General features: G+C 35.9%; 1 protein-coding gene across 1 annotated transcript in view; it reads left to right on the top strand.

Annotated features, from left to right (window-relative positions):
• LOC138712179 (uncharacterized) overlaps window positions 1-27,144 on the top strand; it is a 98,026-nt gene that overhangs the window by 20,464 nt on the left and 50,418 nt on the right. Inside the window, exons 4-12 of the mRNA XM_069843674.1 lie at window positions 871-888; window positions 3,334-3,369; window positions 5,997-6,023; window positions 6,246-6,263; window positions 10,431-10,463; window positions 14,645-14,671; window positions 15,191-15,214; window positions 15,455-15,481; window positions 21,623-21,649. Of these exons, the coding sequence (XP_069699775.1) occupies window positions 871-888; window positions 3,334-3,369; window positions 5,997-6,023; window positions 6,246-6,263; window positions 10,431-10,463; window positions 14,645-14,671; window positions 15,191-15,214; window positions 15,455-15,481; window positions 21,623-21,649 (237 nt within the window). The remainder of the gene's footprint in view (window positions 1-870; window positions 889-3,333; window positions 3,370-5,996; window positions 6,024-6,245; window positions 6,264-10,430; window positions 10,464-14,644; window positions 14,672-15,190; window positions 15,215-15,454; window positions 15,482-21,622; window positions 21,650-27,144) is intronic.

Raw genomic sequence — 27,144 nt, 5'->3', positions numbered from 1 at the left:
TGCAAAATATAAATTATATTAGCTTTATAAGTAAATATGTATTTACATATAAATCCTTTCCCTGCTGATAACGATTACTTTTAAATTTCTTAACAAATTTAATTGTTTATGAAAATATGTTGAACATGAGTAATAAGTGATATCATGCAAAAATACAGTCCGATATATCGTTAACTGAACAGTTAATTTCGTTTTATTTCCGCTTGATAATGTTTATGACTGCTACTGTTCGATCACAGTATTTGATAGCCTGAACTGAAAAAAATGTGGCTCATAAATAAAGAAGTGAAGCTACCGCTGTAACTTGTGGGGATTCACCGATCTTAAATGCAGGAGGAAAGAAAGGGAGAGGGTATTGTGAGTTGCATCACTAACATGTTCACTGTATCAGCTGACCCTCTCTATGGATTTGAAATAACAATTTTTGACTTATGTCCCATTTCATCTTTCAAGCAAATTAATTTCTTTTAACATGAGGAATCTCTCTTCAAATTATTTGGAGGAACGTGGCCTCTCTACTAATTTTATTGCGGGGGCAATACCCTGCCTTTGTAAGTTGAAGGGGCAGATAGCACCTTGGCCCACCAAAGTCGGCGCCTATGTTGCTATCATCTGTTGTTCTTTTCAATTGTTCCATTTACAGAACTGGTTAGTTACTCTTTTTGTTCTAGCAATACGTTTATTATTAATATCATTATTATTATTAGGTCTATTATTATTATTATTATTATTATTATTATTATTATTATTATTATTATTATTATTATTTGCAGAAGTGGTGAATTACCTACTCTTTTTTTAACCTTTGTGAACACATTTTTAATGATATTGTAATGCGCTTGAACTGACATAAACTTTCCTTATTTACAGAAACATTGCAAGTGTCCCGTAAGTATAAATCTTTAATTAAATAATCAATTAAATATGAAAGGCATATTAAAACCCTAGAACTGAAAGGTCTTGTAACTTGAGTCTTTGTTTCTCAATCTTATTATGTTGTATATTAATTTAATAATTTCTCATGGACCCAATGAATTATATGATTTTATCATTAAATTGATAGACTTAATGGAACATTCTTTATTTTCTGTAGTATTTGCGAACAGTTTTATCCTGTTATCTTTGGCTGTAGTAACACGCATCCCATTATAAAAATGAATTGAACTGCCATAGTTACAAAACTTTAACAACTTCTATTTTTATTTTCCCTATAACATTAATTTTGAACATTATGCATGTACTTCAGTAATCATATTTTTATATTAAATTCAACATATTTTACATCAGGGATTTCTGTGGCTTTTCTTTCTGTATTGGTATTGGAATAGTTCTAATTTATTTACAAATATACTGGGTGTAAACGATATAAACTGCCAAAAAATATTGGTTGTAGAGCATAAATAACCGAAGAAAGAAGTCAATATTTTTCTGTAAATGTAAAGATTTTCTCAGAAAAAAATGTGAGTCTCATGTTTTTGAAAATGAGAATAGATAGTATTTACTGTGTCCGATACGTACGCTGAAGCAGTCGTTTGTTACTCTGTTGTCTCTCTGATGTGTATTGGTGTTTGTCGGGTGCAAAGTCATTGGCAATGACATTCCACGTTCAATCGAAATGTAAACAAATTATTATCAATCTTAAAAACATTGTATTGTAGAAATAAAAATAAAATTATAAGAAATAATTAAATTTCACTAGACATTTTGTTCAGTAGATATATAGGTACTCCCTATGTAATTTTGGCAGTTTGTAGCGTTTACACTCTGTATACAACTGAAAATTTTACTCCACACTAATCTGCAGTTCAGATTGACATAGCTAAAAATATCCATAGGAAGAGTGAGATTTCAATCTTGCTGCAACAGTATTCATTACCGCGAATTACGATACCTACCTTTTTACACCTCTACATTTGAAATTTTGTTTGTGTGACGGAGGTACATATTGCGTTTTCCGTTTGAAATGATCTGAGTATTTATCATTGCTAGAGTTATCTAGATGGAGAGATAATGTTTATGCCCCAGTGTGTTGCACCTTTAGGAGTGCGGATCGAAAGCAGGCCTCTATAAATGATTAATTTTGATATTTAGGATATACAGTTTAATGGTTATTGCAAGCTTAAATACCTAATACGAAGCAACATCAATGTACTTTAATTAAAATTATAATCATAATCGTATCGCCATTATATAGAGTGTCCCGAAATTCGCTCACACGGACAACATCGTCTGTTTCTCATCCAATAAATTGTTTCTCATCCAATAAATACCTATGGAAATTCATAGATAGATGTATTAGACTCAAGTTAAATTTTACAAACATTATTCATATAATGGAGTCCAGACATAGACGGTTTCACTCTGACCCACTGAGAATTGCCGAGAGAGAAAGGGAGGACAATTTATGATTTTGTACAACGCCTGGCCGGATGCAGGACTTATTTACTTACTTACTTACAAATGGCTTTTCAGGAACCCGAAGGTTCATTGCCGCCCTCACATAAGCCCACCATCGGTCCCTATCCTGTGCAAGATTAATCCATTCTCTATCATCATATTCCACCTCCCTCAAATCCATTTTAATATTATCCTCCCATCTACGTCTCGGCCTCCCCAAAGGTCTTTTTCCCTCCGGTCTCCCAACTAACACTCTATATGCATTTCTGGATTCGCCCATACGTGCTACATGTCCTGCCCATCTCAAACCTCTGGATTTAATGTTCCTAATTATGTCAGATGAAGAATACAATGCGTGCAGTTCTGTGTTGTGTAACTTTCTCCATTCTCCTGTAACTTCATCCCGCTTAGCCCCAAATATTTTCCTAAGCACCTTATTCTCAAACACCCTTAACCTATGATCCTCTCTCAAAGTGAGAGTCCAAGTTTCACAACCATACAGAACAACCGGTAATATAACCGTTTTATAAATTCTAACTTTCAGATTTTTTGACAGCAGACTAGATGATAAAAGCTTCTCAACCGAATAATAGCACGCATATCCCATATTTATTCTGCGTTTAATTTCCTCCCGAGTGTCATTTATAATTGTTACTGTTGCTCCAAGATATTTGAATTCGGATGCAGGACACACGACTAAAAGGCAGGATATATCAGGCAAAATCCGAACGTCTGGTAATTCTAAAGAACAGTATCATGTGTAATATGTCACACAATTAGCAGCATATTATAGAAAATTGAAAGCATAATATAAAAAAAAGTATTTAGAATATTGAAATTCAGCTTATTACGTTTGTGATTAATTATATTATTATTATTATTATTATTATTATTATTATTTTATAAAATTGATATATTTTACATTTTTTTACTTAGTTTCAGTCCTCAAGAGTCCGGAAGTGAAAAGACTGGGTAAGTTCGCTGAAATTAATTTCTAAAATGGACAGAATGATAAGGTAGTAACACAAATCCTGTTCTACTGAAAACTATCGTTAAGACAATTTTCCGTACTATCCGCGAAAATTTTCTTGATCCTTCTTTTAACGGGGCGAGGGGATGGAGGGAACTATTCCCGCCTTGCTTACGGCAGTACTGCCAACCAAAGAGATCTCAACACTAAACTAAACAAATAGTAAACAGATTGTAACCTGTTCCGAACCGTTATTTCTCTGCCCTTTGCCGCACTGTGAACAGTTCGTTCGGGTTCGGTGGTGTCGGTTTGTTTCCGAGGAAGAGTTGGAAGGTGTTTCTTGATGTCCCTGTATTTTCTCAGCCATTGCAATAAAAATTAGTAGGCCTATGTTCGAAAACAAAATTAATTTAATTTTCCAACGTATTACTTTCCTGTGTCTATTAAACAACGATCAGTAACTACACTCAGGTGTCACGGCGTATGCCCATGCAATGCCAATCTTTGTCAACGAAGATAACCGAACTTTACCGATTGAGTACTATGTAGCCGAAGGATCAAGAAAAGTTTCGTGCATCCACATATAACAGAGGACATCATTTACCTCCTCCCCCCATTATAGCTTGATCGTGGTACAGCACAGTACTTATATCGGAATATGATCATTTAATAAGGTATTTTCGGGAGGCATGTTTCTTACAATGTTACATCCATATCCGCGATGTTTCGGACCGAATTGTACAGGGCTTGAACTGTAGGTTTACTACAGATTATAATAAGGCATAAATTAAAACAATCTCTCTCTTTTTCTCTCTTGTACAGTACATATAAAGAGTGCGTGAGAAAGAACGGATGGATTTCAAACTATCGATACTCAGCGAGGGAAGGGATAGAGTATTGGGTCAGCGAGAGAATGCAGTTGCAGTTGAGAACATGGAGTGGTCTGGCGTACGACGTGCGTTCATCGCAGAGACATTTTTTAAAAAATGGAGAGTCTGTGATTGCCACTCAAGATTCATTTCGAGATCGGACATCAAGCTAGAATTCCAGCTCGGAATACAATTTTGCAGTGGGTGGCTTCATTTCGTACTACAGGTTTAACATTAAAGAAGAAATCACCTGGACGACCACGGAACGCATGTACACCTCCAAATATGGAGACAGTAGGAAGTTCGTTGTCCGGTCACTTCAACGATCAGCCAGCAAACATGCTATTGCACTGAGATTGTCCGATACTACGGTAAGACGCTTTTTTCACCCATAAAAGATGGCAAATGTGCAACAATTTAATGCAGGAGATTGGAAGAACCGTGTTGATTAAATATTGTTGGCGTATTATCACGAACGTGGCTCTTACCACAGTTCCATTGACAAGTGACGAAGTCCATTTTCTCCTTTCCGGCTGTGTCAATAAACAGAATTTCCGTTATTGCGCAATTCTAAAGAATTGCACAAGAAATCTCTTCACAGTAAGAGAGTTACGGTTTGGTGTGCTGTAGCAGAATTTGGTGTTTGGGGCCTTACGACGGCAGTACAGTAAACATTACAGGTGTTCGTTACGTTAAAATGTTACAAATTTTCCTGCAACCAAGTTTGAACAAGCTTACTGTTGATACTGAGCACATTTGGTTTCAACAAGCAGGGGTTACTCCTCACACCGCGCGTCAAAAATTAAATCTCTTACAAGAGCTCTTTCCGGGGCACATCATCTCGCATCGTGGCGACATTCCTTGGCCTGTACGTTCGCCAGATCTCGCGCCCTGCGACTTCTTTCTTTGGGGCCATTTGAAGGCGGAAGTTTATAAACATCGACCACATACACTGGACGAACTAAAGACGGAGATTCGTAAAGAAATCGCGGCAATCCCACCAAGTATGACTGTGAAAGTGATGGTGAACGTCAGGAAACTCCTCGATGCCTGTATCGAAAGCCAAGGACATTATATGGATGATGTATTTCATAAATAAACTGCATGTTTTGGTGAGTCTGTTGATAACAATAAATTTTTGATTTGATGAATCCTTACAATTTTCTTGCTCTGTGAAATCCATCCGTTCTTTCTGACGCATCCTGTACATCGATAAAACTACGTAACAGTCGCTAACAAACTTTTTTTATATGAAGCTTACCTTCCTGAAGATATCATATGAAATTATTATTTTATTTAATCTCGTATATAAGTTTACACATTATACCGGGGTCACATTTCTTTTTTCTGCATTGCTGTGCAGTATGTTATTCATATTTCTCCAAGTGGCGGCCTGAACATTTGCAGACTTCTGACACATGAGTATAGGCTACTACAAAAGAAACATTACAAATGCTTCCATTCCTCAAATGAGGTATAGAAATTCTTATACATTCAGAAATTTAAAATAAATATTGTAGTCCAGATACATAATCTGAAGACATTAATTCGTCAATTTAGGTACAGAAACTTTATCATAAACAAGAGCAAAAAAGATCTTTTGAATTCAATATTTTCTAACGTTAATAGAAAAGAAATTTAAACAAGTTTAGGGGGAGCAGTGCCCCGCACGAGCCCCATAACTCCGCCTATGGTTGCTAGTTCAAAAAGTTTATGGTATAATAATGTATTCACTCACAACTTGTGTATTTGTTTTACAGAACAGAATTATGCAGCTGCAATCAGAGGTGAGGAGTTATTATTATTATTATTATTATTATTGCTATTATTATTATTATTATTATTATTATTATTATTATTATTATTATTATTGTTAGCATCAGAAGCAATAACAGAGGTAGGAGTATCACTATTAGGCCTATGAGTCTAATTACAATTTAAGTATAATACAAATGATAAATATATAAATATTCTTAGTTTTTAATAATCATTTTTAATTTTTGTTGCAGATTATGTAGATCACTTAGGTAAGATTTCCATTTTGTAGTATCTGATATTAATTTGAATAATTTGAAGCAATTTAGATAAAATACGTATGTAAGCTTACACAACGCAGATAGGAAAATAAACATAAGCTAATCACCTACACAAATTAGTATTAGGTCTATAGGTAGTAATATTCCTGTTTTAATATTTACATTGCTATTAACGTAGCTTACTTATTATTTGTTTAGTTAGGTACAGTGTGCTTGGATTTTGTCTCATTTAATGCCATTTTTTGTATTCCATTGATCTTAAATTATCACTAGCTATAGTTTTAAAATGAGGAACAAATAAAAATAAATATATTTACAAAAATATAGCAAGGGATTCATAGGATCCCTATAATTGCGTGGAAAGTTTAAGTGGTTGATGGTTTTGGGATTTCAGATAATAGTAGGTGGTCACCTCTTGATGAGTAAAATCATATCGTAACCAGTGCAAGGAAATAAATATAGCATTCACTGCTCAAATCACAGACATTCTTAGCGCGGGCTTCCGGTGGACGATCAGCGAACTAACGTTTTTCGTATTCATAAATCTGTGTTAGCGATATGATATATGAGATGATATGATATAATATGATATGATATGATATGATATGATATGATATGATATGATATGTTATGAATCCTGTACAAGTAACCAGTCGATAGCCGGGGCTGGCTTAGCACGCTCGTAGTGCGGGCTAGCGAAATGTCTATGAATAGCACCCTTGTAGTCTACTATCTTGAATGTAATACATATAAGTTACGATAATATTCAAACTTCATTTTTTTTTCCAACAATGATATGGTGCGGGTTGCTGAGTGCTGAGGAGCAAAATACGCGTACACGCAGTGATGAGCAAAGTTCGGCCCAAGGGCCAGATGGGTGCCCTCGTACAGATTCCAAATCCTGGATATTTTTTAAAGAGGAAAGGTAGGAAAAATTATTACGTACTTTTTTTTTCATAGCTTAGTGACCAGTGGCCAGAGATTAATTAATACAGAATCCTTCCACGAAATTTAAATTAAATAATAATTTATGTCTCAGGCTACATGTAATCCTTCGGGTCCTTCCTTCGTACAAAGAGAAAAAAAATTAAGTAGGTACTGGCTGCTTACAATTAATGAACAAAACTTAAGGATACTTTAGTTATTCCGTTTAATTGCACTACGAAACGGTAAAACCTGACATTAGCTAGAATTAATTCAGTTACAATGTAACACTCAATCCAAGCAGTTGTTTCTCAATGTCCCAAAACTTGATTTCTAAAGTACTTATCGAAAGCACGCATCCTAAAGTCAGGGTGCGAATTAAGATTTCTGATGGGGGGGGGGATAAAATCTTAGATAGAGAATACCATACAGTACATAAAATTATTATTATCCTCATTCGATACGGCTCAACGCTTGGTCGCACTGAGTTGCTTGTCTTGCATCTTGATCATAATAATAATTATATCCATGAGGAGCTTAAGATAAGATGTGTAATTCCTAAGTTACTGATTGTTGTCAGCTTGCGGTTGTTGATAATGCATACAGTACTTTATAAAATACTCGTATTAAAACAATACAATTATGTTTTGTGAGAGAGGGATAGAAGTTATCCCTAGAAGGGATGTTAATATGAATTTATGAGAGGGGGATAACTTTCCTACAGGTGGGAAATCCCCCATCCCCCCGTTAATTAGCACCCTGCTTAAAGTTGATATCTCATGCCCAGAAGGTTATCTCCATATTTGCATTCTTTATTGTTTATGAGAAAGTGTTTTCTACTTTGAAACTTCAAAAAAATAGTATTAAGAACAGGATGACTGATGAACATTTAGCTTCAAATTCTGAGAGTCACCTCGTCTCAGTTGCAACCAGACCGTGGGAACTTTTAGAAGCACATTTGCAATTCCACTATCACACATTCTTTTATATCCATTGAATAAGACGTTATAATAGGCAAATAGAGCTAACCTCTATTACATGATCCACTTTATGCATTTCTATTTTTTAACCTGTTCCCATAAAACAGTTTGCTCATCACTGGCGTAAGAAAGGTTTTAGAACTGGAAAAGCTGTGTAAGGAGATTTAAAGGTCGGATTTAAGCGAAGGCCCATTAAAGGAGTGTTCGAGAATTCCACTCTAGAGTATTACAGAAATGGTGAAGGACATCTTTCCAGAATAGGTGCCCACTTAAATTTTCCACGTTAAATATATAGACTTAATACACAATTATTAATACATAATAAGTAGATTAATTTAATATGCAATCAGAAATAATTAATCAGTTGAGTAGAAGGTATCAGTGTGGAGAAATTTTGATAATTCTGTTCTGAACTCTTTCTCTTGGTCCTTGAAAGCTTTGAGTTAATTAGGCATAGCATTGGAGATTGTAATGCATGGATATTGATGTCCTTACTTGCAACAACTGAGACTAACGGACGGTAGGTGGAGATCTGATTTGTGTCCTGAATTAAAATGTTGAATGTTCTGATTAATGCTTAATCTTGATTTTTAACATCATTAGGGAGAGAATGCACTGACAAGGTAAGGTCAATGTTTCTAAGTTTTGTAAATGTTTTTATCCACTTTTATTATGTAATGTGGATTTTACATCACTAACAAAATTGTTATAAACACATTCATTACGCAGCTAGTTAGGTAATGATACTTCTATTACGCAACTAATTAGGTAACTAGTTTTTGTTTATAACAGAAGAACAACAGTAGAAAAATAAACAAATTTTGTTAAAATAAATTCAAACGAGAATTCAGATATTGAAAACGCTAATTCTGCAACTTAATATTTATAACAAATTGTGAACATATTGTTGTTAATATTTATAATAAATAAAATTAATTACATTTAATTTAATGTGTGGTTAACATTATGAAACCAGTTAAGTAATAGCCACGCAATCACGACAGAGGTTTAATACAGTCTTAATATTATTTGTGAATCAGAAAACGAAACTTTGGAAAGGAAGAAAACAGTAATATTCTGATAACCGTCTGTTTTCAAAGCCACCTAAGATATGGATTGGACGTGCTGGACCTGTCACATGGCCTGCTCGCTCAACCGACCCATTTGGATTATTTTTTATGGGGATACGTAAAAGGGGAAAGTCATCTCTACAGTACCTACCTGCAAAGAGGATAAAGGCCCATTCACAATGAAAATTAAACATAACGGTAACATAAACACAGAAGTTTGCGGCCAGGTTACCAAATGGTATCATTCATAATGATTGACATAAACACTGACATCAACATTATCGTTAGACGTTAACATGAAAGTTTGCGAACTCCAAACTTTCATGCTACGTGCTTTGCAAACAGAACACAATCGTGGAGCGTTGAAGTATACGACAAACTATGAGGAAATGGCGTCGTTGTTATGTTTCCATGCTTACAAAGTATCTTCGCGGTTATGTTTATGTTTCCATCGTGAATGATGGTATGACTTCTTGATTTTACCGTAACGTTTACATTTTTAAGTTAACGCTTATGTTATGTTTAATTTTCATTGAGAATGAGCCTTAAGAAAGAACGAATACATAAAGTTTGTGGCACTATTACTCCCTGTATGTAGGCAAATGTTAGAAGAAATCTTTGCAAAACAATTAATCAGAGCTTAGATGTTAACGAAGGTTACTTTGAATATGAAAGGTCTCCCTCGTCTAATGAGATTTGGAAAACTCGGTATTTAAAAAGTCCGTGTCTAGAGTCTGTAGACTTAGAAGACGAAACAAATCCTCTGCGCTAGTGGTGAGTCGAGGTGGCTGGGCCAATGACCTCTCTGGCGGGAAAGACATTGCTTGGAGGGAGCGAGTGATGATGTCAACTTCTGCCATCTTACTCCTTAGCGGCCGCGCGTCGATGCTTCCCGCAACACACTCCCGCACTGCTAGGCTCCGCCCATTCGCTTCTCTCTATCTCCATCCAAATGCGCCATCTATGCTACAGATTCCGGACACGGACTTCAGTTTTATTGATCAATTTATGAGAAACTAATTTTAACACTTTATGTGAGCCACCTTGCATAATTTAACTTTACTCTTATTCAAAGTAAGTTTTATTTATTCAATGAAATAAGAGAAGCATATCACCTTTGATTTTAGATTCGTTTGAGTGCTGTTTATAAGAATAAATTGAATGTGTGCTTTCTTAATTTTTAGTTGATGCTATCGCCGTTGCATTGAAAGCTGACGGTAAGTGCAGTAAGAAAAGCAGTGAATTATAACCAGTAATATAGGTCTATTCATAATAGCGAAATGGTATTTCGCGGAATGAGTTCAAGGGTTCGTTATGCAATTACTTGATATTCGTGTTATAATTTGGATCGAAAACCCGAAATAACTGACCAATTACTAAATAGTTATTATGTATACGATAGCAATGGAAAGTCCGTTGAATTTGAAATGTATTTTTTTTAATTTCATCCACAACATACGTTTAGACCTAGTTTTAAAGACAAATGTTCATATATTCCTTAGAAGTGCCATCCATTGCCACTGTATTTATGAAATGCTCTCGCTTTTATTGCTATGGAATATCGATTGTTCTGCTTTTTTATATTTTTTTAGAGTCATATTTTCAAAGTCTTTCAATCTGTAATGTTTTATCACTAGTGCTGAGAATTATATGCATTAAAAACCCTAAAATGTGCATTTAAAATTACGAAACATGCACTTATATTTGCACTAAAAGCTGATCAGCCGGCAAACTTACAATAGTACAGGACCTCACAAAAAACAAAACACTAGCCATATAGTGGGAAATATTCAAATTATTGGGCTTAAAGAAAAAAAAAGTAATTTTAATTCTTAGTTAGTTGCATCGTCTTATCGGCTATTGTTAATTTAATTAAAACTAATTTAATACAGACAATTTTTTTTCACGACTATAGCCTATGAAACTTTGTGACTACGTTACTTTTACTATTTAGACTATAATAAAGAATGTACCTATATTGATGAAACATTATTCACGCTAATATGTATAGTGTTGTGTATTGTAATGCAAGGAATTTTAATTTCGTAATAAGGAGGACAAGACTAACTGTAGTAACTTTCGAGGAATATCACTTTGTATGTATTTATTTACACTGCAAGTGGGCAAGCACCCGGTGGCAGTGGTATGCACAATATAAACAATACACAATAAAATGATAAGCAATACACAATAAATTTACAATACACAATACAATTACACAATACACAATACAATTTTATACACAATACAATAAGAATACACAATATAATTTAACACAATAATAATAAAACACAAATAAAATACCTAATTTTACATTACAACCTACATAATTATGTATAGGCCCTACATAAGGTTCAATAGTCTTTCACTTTATTCTCATCTCACTCACTGTAGTGGCACTATGACGCATTTCACTGACACACTATAACACATTTCACTGACATTATAGAACACATTTCATTGAAGCTATAAATTATCACTGATCGGAACTATTCACTGCACTGTAAAACCATAACTCCACTGACTCACCTCGCTTCACTGATACAGCAGTTCAAATAAGTCAAATAATTACACCCTTATGCATACGGCACTTATAAACAGAACTACATTTAAATTAAACATTTCTAGTCTAAGGTCCTCTTACAGGCTATTTTTAAATAATTTACAATTCAAACCAAGGAAGTAACTCGTCAGGCTAAACAAATACATACCACCTTAAAAAATTAAATGTTAAATGTTATGTTCTATTTAACAACGCTCGCAACTGCAGAGGTTATATCAGCGTCGCCGGATGTGCCGGAATTTTGTCCCGCAAGATTAAATGTTAAATGTCACCTTAATTTTAATTTGCACTTGATACACAACTTTTTAAATTATTCTTGAAACTCCTTAAGGAAGGACAGCCCTCAAAGACCGCTGCAGGTAGGTCATTCCAATCATTTATAGTTCTATTTAAAAATGAGAATTTACCTACATCCGTTTTCTGTTTCCTACATTTGATTTTAAAATCATGATCGTTCCTACCATAGTACGTTGGCTTTTCTAACCGACCCGTTATGTCTACCCATGCTTTCTGAACTAGATGTGCTCTATACAATGATGTTATTGTAGTTTTCCTACGTCTGTTTTCCAAAGTTTCCCATTTAAGTTCTTTTATCGTATCGTTTTCATCTTCTCTTTTACCTTTAACAAATTTAGCTGCCCTATATTGGATTCTTTCTAAGGAATTTATCTGATATATTCTATAGGGATCCCAACATGTAGTTCCGTATTCCATTAACGGTCGCACTAACGTTAGATATGCTTTTGTTGACGTCGTATAAAATTTTGTCCAATATTCTTTTGAAAAGATTAACTCCATATGTAGATGAATTGTTGGGGACCATCAGTATGGTTTTAGGCGTAACAGATCGACTATTGATCAGATTTTTTGTATTCTGACAAATATTGGAGAAAAAATGGGAGTATAAAGGTACGTCTTCCTCGGTGCGACTATTGCGACGATCGTTCAACGATAATCGTTGAGCACTATTTCTTTGTATTTTATAGAGTCGCGGCAGTCGCTCGGAGGAAAACAGCTCCATAGGAAATACAAAGAAATAGTGCTCAAAGATCATCGTTAAACGATCATCGCAACAGTCGCACCGAGGAAAACGTACCTTAAAGCTGCGATTTGTTTACGGCGATCATAACCGGGCGCACATCGCTGGATGTTGCTTCTGAAGCAAATTCAGGACGCACATCGGCGCATACATGTTCAATTTTTTTTTAGTTGGTTATCAACTACTAGGTTATTAAGCGTCGATGAGATTGGTGATAGCGAGATGATATTTGGCGAGATGAGGCCGAGGATTCGCCATAGATTACCTTACAATCACATTACGGTTGGGGAAAATCTCGGAAAAAATCCAACCAGGTAATCAGCCTAAGCGGGAATCGAACCTGCGCCCGAGCGCAACTTCAGAGCGGCAGGCAAGCGCCTTAACCGACTGAGCCACGCCGGTGGCTACATGTTCAATAATCGATATTTAGAGAAGGCCATGTAGAAATATTGAATCGAGTTCTGGCAGCAAAACAAATGAGAATTGACAGCGATGTACGCTGATAAAGAAACCACATCCTGATGATCATCGCCAGCGTTTTATAATCGCCGGCGTTGTGCGTCCGGCGATGATAGCCGTAAACAAACCGTAGCTTAAGGTACAGTACATCAGTTATTCATAGATTTCAAAAAGGCATATGACTCGGTTATGAGAGAAGTTTGATATAATATTCTTATTGAATTTGGTATTCCGAAAAAACTAATTCGATTAATTAAAATGTATCTCAGTGAAACGTACAGCAGAGTCCGTACAGGCCAGTTTCCGTCAGATGCTTTTCCAATTCACTGTGGGCTAAAGCAAAGAGATGAACTATCACCTTTTCTTTTTAACTTTGCTCTAGAATATTCCATTATGAAAGTCCAGGATAACAGAGAGGGTTTGGAATTGAACGGGTTACGTCAGCTTCTTGTTTATGCGGATGAAGTGACTAGGCCTATATTAGGAGAAAATCCACAAACTATTAGGAAAACCACGGGAATTATTATTATTACTGGGTCATCTACTTATCTCCCGACTGTCATTTATATTTGTTACTTTTGCTCCAAGATATTTGAATTAATAATAATAATAATAATAATAATAATAATAATAATAATAATAATAATACTTAAGCCTATTATTATTATTATTATTATTATTATTATTATTATTATTATTATTTCATTGTTTTCTGTACTGAAGTTATTTATATTTGCTACGTATTTTTATGCTGGTTGAATGATAGGGAAGTTCTTACGGTCTTAATTCTGCCAGTAAAAATAAACCGATTAAATAAATGAACAAATAATTTAAATCGTAGGAAAATTCATTGCAGTATCAGTATTTATCATTAGAATGCATTATAAACTGTCTACGAGGTCTAGTTTTGTATCGTGAATAGAACGTCAACTGCAGCACAAACAAGATGCAAGTGTTCCCTCATAGTACCTGTAGCACGCGGCAAACATAACGTAACGTTAGTAAAGTCAATGAACAACTAACCTTACTTCCATACGCTTTGGGACAAAATACGGTTCCTATTCATCAATTTCATATCGTTTAGGACATCATATTCCCATCTGCCTTTTGGTCTACCCAATTTTCTAGTAGCAATCGGTTTCCATTTATAAAGTTTTTTAACCAGTCTCTGTTGCTGCATTCTGTTGATGTGACCAAAACATCCCAGTCTTAGGTATTTTATGTTATTTTTAATATTTTTGTTCTCTATTAATTTATTTATATTTAATTCACTGATCTTTGGTATTAACCCTTGTAATTGTTTACATTGCCTGAAATAAATGATTCATTGATTTCAGCGCAAGAAGACTACGATGCAATTACAGGTAATGTGACTTTTTCAACCTTGTTTACGTACAAAATAGGTAGCTATTGTTAGTTCATTCTAAATGTAGCAATTTTATTCATATTATATAATCTTTTTTCCCCCTCCAGTGCCATCAGGTTGTCTTTCGACATTTCTGGTCTTCTCTCCTGGCCGTGGCTTAGTTGTAACCCACTTCTGAGGCTGGGGCGCCTGGAAGGCGGAGTTACATTATCCCGATGATATGATAGGATGACTATGATAATGTGGTGCCAGGAGAGGTCTTAAACCTAAACTTAACCTAAATAAATTCCAGATCATGGACGAACACAGGAATAATCCCCTTTAAGGAAAAATTCATGTGCTCTAACCGGGAATCGAACCCGGGACCTTATGAACTATAGCCAGAAGCTCTGACCACTATTATATAAAAAATAAAAACATATCTAACACATAAATATAAGTAATGTTTCTAAATTAATGTTTATGAAGTTTTAATATTCATTTCCAATATATAATGATAAATTCTTGTCTCTTTCAGATATTGTTCACGGAAACTTTTCAGGTAAACTTGAATGTACTTCCATACCAACTTATTTTGAATTATACCTGTTATATATAATTAACAGTGTTGAAAATATATATAAAAAATAACATTTTCAATAAAACTACATAAAAGTGAAAACACATCTGAAGGTAAAGGTTAAAAAAAAAGGCTTATAGCCTATGCTGACTTTTTTTTTTGTTTATGATATATTTTGACTTTCAGTTTAAAATAATGGTAACTTAACTATCTCTCTTTCAGATATCTATTCCCACTTTAGACACACAGGTAAACCTTTAGTTATGTATTCTTACCAATGTAATAATCATAAAACAGTCAAAGTTACTTCTAGTTAAAATAGGGTGCGAGTTGTAGGAGAGTGTGGGAGATTTCTACTATTGTGATGATCATTCTCTGTTCATATATTGGTTATCCCGGCCATTGATGCCAATCTCTCCCTCCTAAATGTTCTTAGAAACAAATTTGTGAATATCCACTTCTTCAAACATGTTGTTGTGGTTCAGTCAACTGTCCGAAGACATATCTGAACCTCACAAGTGATACCAACAAGGCAACACTTATGAAGCAACTAGGCCAGGAGATAATGAGGTAGGTTGGCCAGTTCCTTTCACCCTCTAGTGCATACAACGCCGATTAGCTACATATTACACTAGTCAGAATTCAGATGTATACAAATTGTTCTTCCTCCGACACATATCGTCAAGTGAGATGTACCGCCTCATAATAGGCCTAGATATACCTAGATATCGGCCAGAACCTCAATTAGAGAGAATATATGCATTATGTAATGGCATATTTGGCAAGAGTTTCTTCTACAAAATAATATTGCTGAAAAACTGAATTACGGTGAACGGTGACCTAAGGAATAAGATATACAGAGTGATTCAAAACCTCTGCGACAAACTCTGAGGGGTGATAGTTCTAATAACAAGGAACCCTTTTTGTTAAACAACCTACAGTGAATAACAGAATTATTCGGACACTTAATATTCCAAATGTTTATGTGTATGTTACTAAACATGTTTGCAAAAACGCAGAAATTACGCTTGCGGTTACGTCAAATAAACCAATTTGCATAACATGGGCATAAAAAGAGCTTGCTAATGAAATGGTATGTTAATATATTTATATAAAAATAAACAAATATACAGTTTGCTGCGTAACAAAAATAGTGATATTCCATCACGAAAAAGGGAAAACCATTCGAAACATTGCAGATTTACTTCAGATGAAGAGAAGTACAGTGTCTGACACAATTCTCAGATATAAAAACGAGGACAGAATAGAGCTGAGAAAGCAAACAGGTCGCCGAAAAGTCCTCACAGACAGAGAAGAATCTCTTATTATCAGACAGATTAAAAAGAACCCTCGTATAAGTGCCCCGAAGTTAGCTTCTGAAATTCAATCGGCTAGGGGTAAAAAAGTGTATGCCCAAACAATTAAGAGGGCAATACATAAACGGGGCTACAACGGAAGAATAGCACGAAAAAAGCCTTATGTTTGTGAAAGGAACAGACGTAAACGACTTCAGTCTGCTAAAGAATATAAAAATAAAGGCGAAGATTGGTGGGAAAAGGCTCTTTTATTTATGAGAGCAAATTCAATGTTTTTGGCAGCGATGGTAGACAAATGGTCAGGAGAAAGCCTAAGGAGGAAATGAAAACCAAGAATTTGCGAGCTGCTGTTAAATATGGTAGAGGAAATGTGATGATATGGGGGTGCATGTCAGCTTCTGGGGTTGGTGAATTGCTGTTCATCGAGAATCTCATGAAGAAGGAAGACTATCTACACCTCCTGCAACATAATTTAGTGAAGAGTGCAGAAAAGCTTGGAATTGAAAAGGAATTTATGTTTTACCAGAACAACGATCCCAAGCATAACTCCTATATTGTACAAGAATTTATGCTCTACAAATGCCCTAAAGTGCTTCATCCTCCTCCACAATCGCCGGATTTGAACCCTATTGAACATTTATGGGAAGAACTTGACAGGAGGGTTGGATCAAGGCCTATTTCTTCTAAAAAAGAGCTAACAGCAAGACTTCAAGAAGAATGGGTGAAAATTCCAATAGACATAACAAAAAAATTAGTACATAGCATGCCACACCGACTGAAAGAGGTCATTAAACAGAAGGGTGGTTCTACAATGTTCTAATAATAACGAGCGGAAATAGTATTCTTTGTTTTCAAAAAGTGTCCGAATATTTTTGTTAGTATTAGAAATGAAATGTTTTCCTTTATGTTTTAATAATTAGAAGAAGATTAAGTTAATTGGAATTGTTGTGTTGAAAATGTTTATATGAAATGGGATACTTTTAGGGAAAAAATAAGAAAAGCTTCGGATGTCCGAATATTTTTGTTACTCACTGTATGTCTTTTGACGCGTCGAAGTTACCGTCGAAATGTTTTAGCGCGGGCGTATATCAATGTATGCGAATATGTGCACCCCTGTTTGTTGAGATGTTTGTAAGAGACGAGAAGGGTTGTTGTTGTTTATTACGTTTAATGTTCAATACCTTTTCCTTTCAGTTCAGTCTAATCATCAATTGAGAATGGATGTCTACACTTTTCCCGAGTTAGCCGAAATGGTAATATGTTATGGTCCACACCTGTGGAGTAACGGTCAGCGGGTCTGGCTGCGAAACCTGGTGGCCCGGGTTCGATTCCCGGTCGGGGCAAGTTACCTGGTTGAGGTTTTTTCTGGGGTTTTCCCTCAACCCAATATGAGCAAATGCTGGGTAACTTTCGGTGCTGGACCCCGGACTCATTTCACCGGCATTATCAACTTCATCTCATTCAGACGCTAAATATCCTAAGATGTTGATAAAGCGTCGTAAAATAACCTACTAAAATAAAAAAAATAATATGTTATGGGGAGGCTCGTGGAAACGGAAGCAGAGTTCTCCACATGTATCAACAACAGAAATCACCCTCACCACACAATGTTTGCTCGACTTTATCAGCGCCTTCGAGGCGATGGGTCTCTTCGCCCCCGGCGCATTGGTGGAAGACCGCGTAGACATCCATACTCAGTTGATGATTACACTGAACTGAAAGGAAAACGAATTGCACATTAAACGTAAACAAACAACAACAGCCCTTCTCGTCTCTTACAAACATCTCAACAAACAAACAGGGGTGCACAGATTCGCATACAATGATGTACGTCCGCGCGAAAACATTTTCAACAGTAACTTCGAAACGACGCGACGCGTCAAAAGACATAAGTTGTTTAACAAAAAGGGTTCCTTACTGTTAGATCTGTCACCCCTCAGAGTTTGTCGCAGAGGTTTTGAATCACCCTGTATATCCGGCCTCGAATTAATCTTGGTCTCAAAGAAGCGGTTCATATTATTTGGATAACTGTAAATATTTAGAGCATGATAGACACTAATTTATAGAAGCAGATACTTATTAATCCAGGTCAAGGAATAAGAAATGCCCATACTCAATCTGAACCAGAATCACGTAGTTGCGCTACGGATAGCTTACCGCGGAACATTTTGTGATACTTTTTTTTTAGCAATGTAAGGGCGCTTAACTTGCCGTTATTCGCACTGATACTACGAGCGTGGCTCATAGATGTGGTACTGGCTGCAACGTTGCCAACGCGCAAGAAACGACTGCAGAAGCATGTGGTGTGGGTTTGCGAACTGTGCAAAGAATTGTTAGTGAAGGAAACAGAGTTTGTTTGATGTCATACTTAGAGTAATCAACAGCTAATAAGCAAACTTCTCATGGGACAGATAAAAAAAGTTAAACTTTTTTCTTCCACTATGTTAATGATGTCAAAACAAGTGCTTATACATATTTTGGCCACTCCGAACGCCTTCTCAGTTGCCTCAACTCTAGTACAAAGAAGTGTAGAACGCTTAGTTCGTCACAGACTACCCAGAGTAGGCCTACATCAAAAGTGATGGGTCTACATTACACTCGTAATTAATAATTTATTTATTTACCAGTATTCATTTGTCAATAATAGGTAGGTCTATATAAAATGATAAAACATTGTTGTGATGTCGCAGGGAAACCGGAGTACCCGGAGAAAACCCCTATGACATTTTGTAATATTAGAAGTAAGAAACAAGAATACGTACCTACTTAGTATGTCTTCTTTCTGAGTGTACTGCACTATTTTTACCAGTTCTTCATGTTGAGATCTTCGTTTAGTTTTACTTTAGATTGTGTATTACTACAGGAGCTGAATATAAATGTGCACAGTACATAGAAAGTAATTATTTAATGTAAAGTAAGTGTATGTCGGAAGATAAAACTGTGGTGTATATGATGGAGTTATATAAACTAATATACATTGTAATACACATATATAAAACTAAATACAAATATTTACACACAGAATACTTAATACAATTTTACAGGAGAAAGAGTTCGTCCAAAGAGCTGGATTCGGGAGGAGTACCTAAAACGCTCATTGCATTTCCGCGTTGAATAGCAGCAATACATAAGCGTTGACGCAAATAAGTAGTGCAATGACGATCACCAATAATGGAGATCAAAATTTGGCCGATTTGAGATACCAAAACTTTAGCGTCATGACTCCAAGGACCGAAGGTCTCCACAGCAAAGGGGATGAAGATAAATTGTCTAAAAGATGAGCATATTTATTCACTTTTTTCTTCACGGCTAATTCAGCAGCAGATGCTGCGCGTCTGGAGGTATTCGGTAAGTGAGATGGAGCTAGAGTGTCAACGCAAGTGGAGTCCCAAATTAAAGATTTTCCTCTAGACCATGGAATTAAGGTGAGACCATCGGGTCGTTTACCATCCGCGCGACTAATACCTGGTGGTTCCAAAAGAGACGGGATGCCACAAGAAGTCAGAGATGTTTTAATGATATCATTGAGTGATTATGTCTGGGAATGCGACCCTTGCTTCTCGCACAACTGAGTGCATGATGGCCGTAAATATCAGCAATTCCTCCGCAAATACATTGGTGTGGCTCGCAGAGTTAACAACCAAGGCGTAAAGCCATTGCGATTTTGAAGGATGTACTATCTATTAGAGTGCCGATGTGAGGAGATGGTAATGCGTGTAACCAAGCTCCAGACTCACTCTCTTGAAGAGCTAGGATATGTGCAATGTCTTGTTCGGATTTGAAAGAAGAAAGGAGTTTATCTATTTTTTTTTGTGTGAAAAATAACGTCCCAGTGCTTTTGAAATTCAAGATGGGCAGGAAGATGAGTGGTTTGTGAGGAAGTATACCAACCAGTCAGAGCATCACGCACATGACAGATTTCAGCTGCATCACTGTATAAAGGAAAGAGCGATTTGATGCAACGGAAAACCCCGAAGGCAGAAGAAAGAAAAGCAGGTATACAAACGTCAGAAAGTTTCCGAATGCCCACACCACAAAATTTAAATGGGAGAGAGGTTTGAATCCGACTAGTATCGGTAAAACATATATTTAGGATCATTTCCAAACTGGATCGAAAAAGAGCATCAGCTTTATGTAGGAAAGATGAAAGAAGCCATAAAGGAGTAGTACGTATAAAGTAAGTCATCTTAGGGATTAGAAAACAATTTTTAAGAAGATAATAAGAAATATGAGGATGTATTAGTTTTAAACGATCGATGAAATATTGCAAATAAATTATTTTTTGTTCAGCGATGTGATCGACAGTTTCCAAAAAGACGAGAGATCCAAGAATTGTCAAAGTGGTGTATTAGTTTATATTCTTAAATTATATTTATTTATTTTTTAATTTTATTTATTAAGCTATTATGCAAAGTGAGTACAATTCAAAAGTATACAACAAAAAATGTTTCTAGCACTACCGTAAGAGCCAGGCTCGTGTACGGTGTGGTCTTAGCCAATAATACAACATAAAATTTACAAAGACAGTTTACTAAATACAGTAATTAACTTCATTGAGACCGACAACTAATACACAAGAGAAAAAGAGAGAAAAAAACACATTTAATATAAATTGACAATCAGACAGAAGCCAATGACATTCAATAAAACATGAAATAGTCGACAGAAATAAAAGGAAAAATACACCATTTGTTAATATTATATATCATGAATAATTGTATAAATTTCTGTTTTAAAAGGTTCAATTTTGAAATATTTTAAATTTGGAAAATGATGCGAAATTTTAGTCCGAAACTAGCACCATGTTTAAGAGCTGCACTTGTATGACATTTAGGCTCAATTAATGGGAAAGTATACTTTTGTCTTCGAGTACGATATTCATGTCGATTAGATTTATGTTTTATTTGACTTCTGTGGTAGTAAGTTAGTAAACGATATTTATGAATTTATTCAATAGTTAAAATCTGTATAAATTAAATTTGTCGGATAATCCATATTTTTAATCAGACAAATTTTTATTAATCTTCTATGCAATGAAATTAATCGATTTAAACCTTTATTTTTTCATTTCCAGTTGAAGAAGTATTACGTTCAATGCAATGTAAGTATAAAAAGTAGTTTATTTCTCGTGTTTTCCAATCGACCTAATAAACCAAATTTTAAATACCGTACTGGATGTTCCTAAACTCTGACGGATTTCAGTCATGGAACAAATGGATAATACGCACGGTAGAGCAATGTCGGTAGTCGACGTTACTCGCTGGCCACTAGTCACCGGGCCGTACCGAGCCGTGTCAAACAAAAACAATCGAAATGGTGGTAGTGAAATTCGTGACTATATTCTTAAATAAATCACTCCATTAGTCAAGTACGAGGTTTATGTAGTACAACGGCGGTGTTTTGAATGCATTAAAAGAAAATGCAGATGTAGTAAGATCTTAAAGTAGTTTATCACAACGAAATGAAGAGGAAAAAAGGTTTGTTTCACGGAATATCATTCAAATGAACGAAAGTAAATTTCCGGTTAATGTTCGCCAAAGCGTTAAGTACGTAATTATAACCGCGTTGCCGTTTTATTTGTGGCATAGAGAAAAATACCTAGCCTTTTCCGAAAAGGAAATTTTAGGGACCATGAAAATATTCACCGCTTTCATTATATTATTGTTTATCAATATTACGAAACAAAAACTGTCACAAAGGCCATGACCAACTAGAAACGTTGATACCAAATAGATAAACCAATTCGGCCGTGATGAATCAAAAGAAAATGAGACAGATATTTTAGTTCGAGACAAAATGGACACTTTGCAAGACATAGTGAAACGTTTCCAGAAGGAAATAACAGAAAGGTACAATTCTTGCCTGCCTGCTCATGCGCGGACTTGATTAATAAAAACCTAAACTAACCAAACCTAACTTTCGTATATGCAAGGTGTGTAACCGGAGCAAGAAGGGATCTTTTTCATTTGATCTGCAATGTACACGCGAAAATAAATTCAAGCAAGGATCACGCTCCCACTGCATGAGAGGTCCACGCATGCGCTACAGCAAAACTGTTTCAGTCCCGAGCCTCTCATCGAAGCCAAAAAATCTACTCGAAATATTTACTCAAATACACCTTGTCGCTAACAGTGGTGCTGTCTCTCAGTAATGTTCAGAACGAAGGAGGTAGAGAGCAAAGACGTAGTTTATATATCGGTAGAGAGAGAGAGAGAGAGAGAGAAACAAATTTCTCCTTCTGACTACGCCACACACCAACGTCATGTTCTTATGTTGGCGACATTGTGTATTTAGTTAAATTTGGTGGTAAACGTAACGGCACGGTTCAAAGCTACGGTGCTAATTCTCCATTTTAGCGCAGTCATTAATAACGCAAAAAGTATTAAAGGTGGCAACTTGCGGTTTTCTACGTTGCAATTATTACTTCATAAGGTTTCATTACTTTGTGTTTTCTTCACAGTGGACTCCTCTAATTGCTCGTAGTGTTGTTAGACGGTAGAGAAATTCTCTCTTTGCGTTTCGTAGTATACCGAGAGCAGTGGCGGCTCCTGCGTATTTCTTAAGAGGAGGAAAGAAGGTAACAGGACGAAATGACACCTTCTTGAATGGAACATGCTACAAATTAGCCAACATGCACACATGTAAGACCAAGAAGTGTTGGGGTTGGTCTTCCCTTCTGTATAGCAATAATCTGTTCTTGTAAACTGAGTTTCCTAAATTTTCCATAAAATATAATGTTTTCACTTCCATTCATTGTTGAATAATTGCACAAATTAACAATTACAAGGAAATTCACCTCGCAGAATTTTTCGAGCACACTACAGCATCACTCGTGTTGGAAGAGACTATAGCAACTAACACGTGATCGGAACCACGGAAATGGGAATGGGAAATAATCTGAGGAAAACGAGAACACTGCACCTACCCACGTGGTCTGTGTTGCCACATGTACATTGTACAAGTTCAGTATCAAATGCTTTTGAAAAATATCAGTTCTTGTAAAGTCATACTACCATTATTGTTCAAAGTTGCCGGTGCCCAATTTTTTATGTTAAAAATAATGTAGTTTGGAGTACCTACTTACTTTCAATTTCAAATATATTTGTACAAAACTGACAACTTGGCTGTTGCCCTGTCTATTACACAATGAACGGAAGTGAATTTCAGGGGCCAAAAAGATCTGCGATACTAACGTAGAACCCTAGATCATATATGTAACAGATAACTCCTCGCTACGTTAAAATCGGCAGCACTTTGAAGAGAACAACCGCCAGGATCGCCACCCGTCCGCAGTAAATGAACATGAGATGGCAGCACAGTCGCTAATGCAATTCAAATGGGAATTATGACGTGACTCCTTATGTAATAACTAGATGGCAGCGTAATAAACCTGACAAAAGTTGTTAACCTCAAAGCCTATAAGCCCGACATATCTGTTACATATATGATCTAGGGTAGAACTACTTCCTCTTTGTTTTATATAAACACGACTTTAACTTTCAAATATCCACGAAAGTTTCAAACCATGAATAGTAGCCTATATAAAGTGCAATGAATAAAATTTTTGATTTATAATTCAAAAAAGAAATTTATATGATGTCTTTCATAGCGTTGCGTTAAAACTGTTTTATTGTGCCTCCTCCTTTTTTTTTTTTTTAAATTGGTGGCACTTTATATGCCTGTTTCAATAAGTTCCAGGTCTCTTATGGACCCTTGCCTTTCGCAGTCGTGTAGGGAAATATGATTATGTTACATTGACGTTTTCATCTTCCTTTTATCTTCATCAATGATGGAGATAGGTGAGCTGAGTGTAGCAGGTGGAGGGTGATCACTGAGTTAATTCTTGCATCATGAGAGGGTTGATGTGACAATGTAGCTTTTCCAGATAATTTTTCCGTAACGTTCGAACGTAGTCACTAAATAAACTGATGTTGAGGTCTCTGTACAATTGGGTATTCCGGATGTGGTAATCTGCTCCAGTGATGGTTCTGCATACTGCACGTTGGATACCGTCGAGTCTTCGAAGATGGCGGGGGTGGGCGTGAGACCATGCTTCACATGCATACATCATGAGTGATCTGATGACGGATATGTACAGTTGTAATTTGGTTTTTGTTGGTATTGAGCTCTTGAAGATGGGATATAGGAACATGAATCGTTGAAAAGCTCTATTTCTCACGGAATGAATATGGTGTTTGAACGTTAGTCTCTTGTCAAGGAGGACTCCAAGATATTTTGCTGTTGAACTAAAGGGGATGGCTTGGTTTTGAATATGAAGTGGCTCATTTATACGGGGGAAACGTCTTGTGAATATGACTACCTCTGATTTGGTGTTATTTATTTTAAGCCGCCATCTCGTTGACCATTGCGTTATTTTATCTAGAGCTTCTTGCATATGTTTGCGGGCATACTGTATATTGAAGTGCTTCGTATATATAACTGTATCATCTGCATAGAGAGCATGTTGGCATTTTGAGTGCGAGGGGATATCTTGAACGTAAGCTAAATATAGAATTGGACTTAATATGGAACCTTGAGGTACTCCTGCATGAATTGGTTTGGAAGTGGAAGTTTGTTTGAGATAACGGACTTGAAATGTTCTTCCTTCCAGAAAGTTTGCTATTAGGTGAATGTATACATCAGGGATTGAGAGTTTTTGTAACTTACACAGAAGTCCATCATGCCAGATAGTATCGAATGCCTGCTCTATATCTAAAAATGTAGCAACGGTATGTTGTTGAGATAAGAATCCTGTCTGTATGAAGTGCGTTAGCCTGGCCAATGGTTCCCGAGTGCTATGTTCAGATTTGAATCCAAATTGTTCGTTTTGAATAACATCTGGAGCAGTTAAGATTGGACGTAGTCGTGATAGCAGAAGTTTTTCCAGTATCTTTCCTAGGAAGTCAAGTAAACTGATAGGTCTGTAGCTTGTAGGAAGTGTGGGGTCCTTTCCTGGCTTGTGGATTGCAATAATTATGGCTGCTTTCCATGCTTGTGGGAAGTAAATGAATTTGAAACAGGCATTGTAGAGCTTCGTTAGGTGTATTATGGAGCGTCGGGGTAATTTCTTCAATGCTTGTGGAGGAATGTTGTCCGGACCAGCTGTTTTCTGAAGTGGGATTTTGCGGATTATGTTATGTACTTCTCGTGGGGTGGTGACTGGTATAGTGTGTCTTGTAGGTTGTTGTAGTATGCTCTTCACAATTTGCGTGACTTCCTCTGTGAATTTAGGTTGGGATGGCTCTTCATGTGGTTCAAAACGATGTTGGAACGAATCTGCAAGAATTTCGGCTTGTTTTCGAGGATCATATATCATTTGGTGATTGGTATTTTGTATAGGTGTGTTATGTGAAGTATTTGTTTTACCTAATAGTCTTTTTGTTAATTTCCAGAAATCTTTTTTAATTGGTGGAGAATTTTCTATTTTTGTGGCGAAGGCGTTTATTTTGTATGTTTGATGTTTTCTTCGTATGGCCCTTTGGTATCTGTAAAATGCTCTCTTGGCTTGTGGATCCCGGAATTCCTGCCATCTTTTCCTTGCTTTAGCTTTGGCTGTAAGGAGTGGTTTCAGGTCTGGAAATTCGTTGAGGGATGAAGGTATTGGTGATGTAGTAGTGACAGAGTTGTAGGTTTCAATAATAGTGTCAGTAAATAATTGTAGTGCTGTATCTATATCCGATGGTTCAGAAATACGGAGATTTACTGGTATTGACTCGTGGAGTTGTTTTGTATATTCGTCCCAATTTGTCGTCTTTGCTATTATATTTTTCATTTCATATTTTGTGATCGGTTTGTTTATTGTAATTAGGATTGGAATATGATCGGAATCCAACGCTGTGAGACATTGCTGATTGGTTGGGATAGTATTGGTTTTATATAAACAGATGTCTAGAACATCTGGTTTATGTATTTGTGACCAAGGATATCGGGTTGGCATTAATGGGCCTGCAATCGCATAATGATATTTTATAGAATGGTCCAATAGAAATTGACCTTTTGGCGTAGTGATACGGGAATTCCAGGCTGTGTTCTTTGCGTTAAAATCACCACAGCAGACGAAATTGTTATGGACAGAAACTAATGAGGTCATATCAAGTTCGTTCATTTGCACATACGGTGGATGGTAAACAGATGTCACTAATAATTCAGTATTATCGAAATTGATGTAAACTCCAGTGGCTTCTAATATGTTGAATTGTGGTAATATTGCTCGTCTATGAGGTATATTGGATTTTATAATTATAGCGGTTCCTCCACCATTTCTCTGAAGTCTGTCTGTACGATGGATTTTATAGTTGCAAATTTTAAATTTCGTATTTGGTTGTAAGTGTGTTTCAGTGATGCATGCTATATCTATGTCATATTTGTTTAATATTTGTTGTAGTTCGTAGATTTGGTTTTTGACTCCATTTGCATTAAAATTTAGTAATAACAGGTTTTTGTGTCCTACCATTGGTTTAAGGTCCATCGACAGTGGAGTTCATATTTGTGAATAGAGTAAATCCATCTAGTAGAACCATTATTTTAGACAAAGGGTCTGGTGTCGTTTTGAGGCGTTGTATTATTATATTAATTGTACGAATAATTCCCTTTATG

The sequence above is a fragment of the Periplaneta americana genome, chromosome 13 (assembly GCF_040183065.1).
Source record: "Periplaneta americana isolate PAMFEO1 chromosome 13, P.americana_PAMFEO1_priV1, whole genome shotgun sequence".
Classification (NCBI taxonomy): domain Eukaryota; kingdom Metazoa; phylum Arthropoda; class Insecta; order Blattodea; family Blattidae; genus Periplaneta; species Periplaneta americana.
The sequence above is the reverse complement of the archived record's forward strand: the minus strand, read 5'-3'. Positions and strand labels throughout refer to the sequence as shown.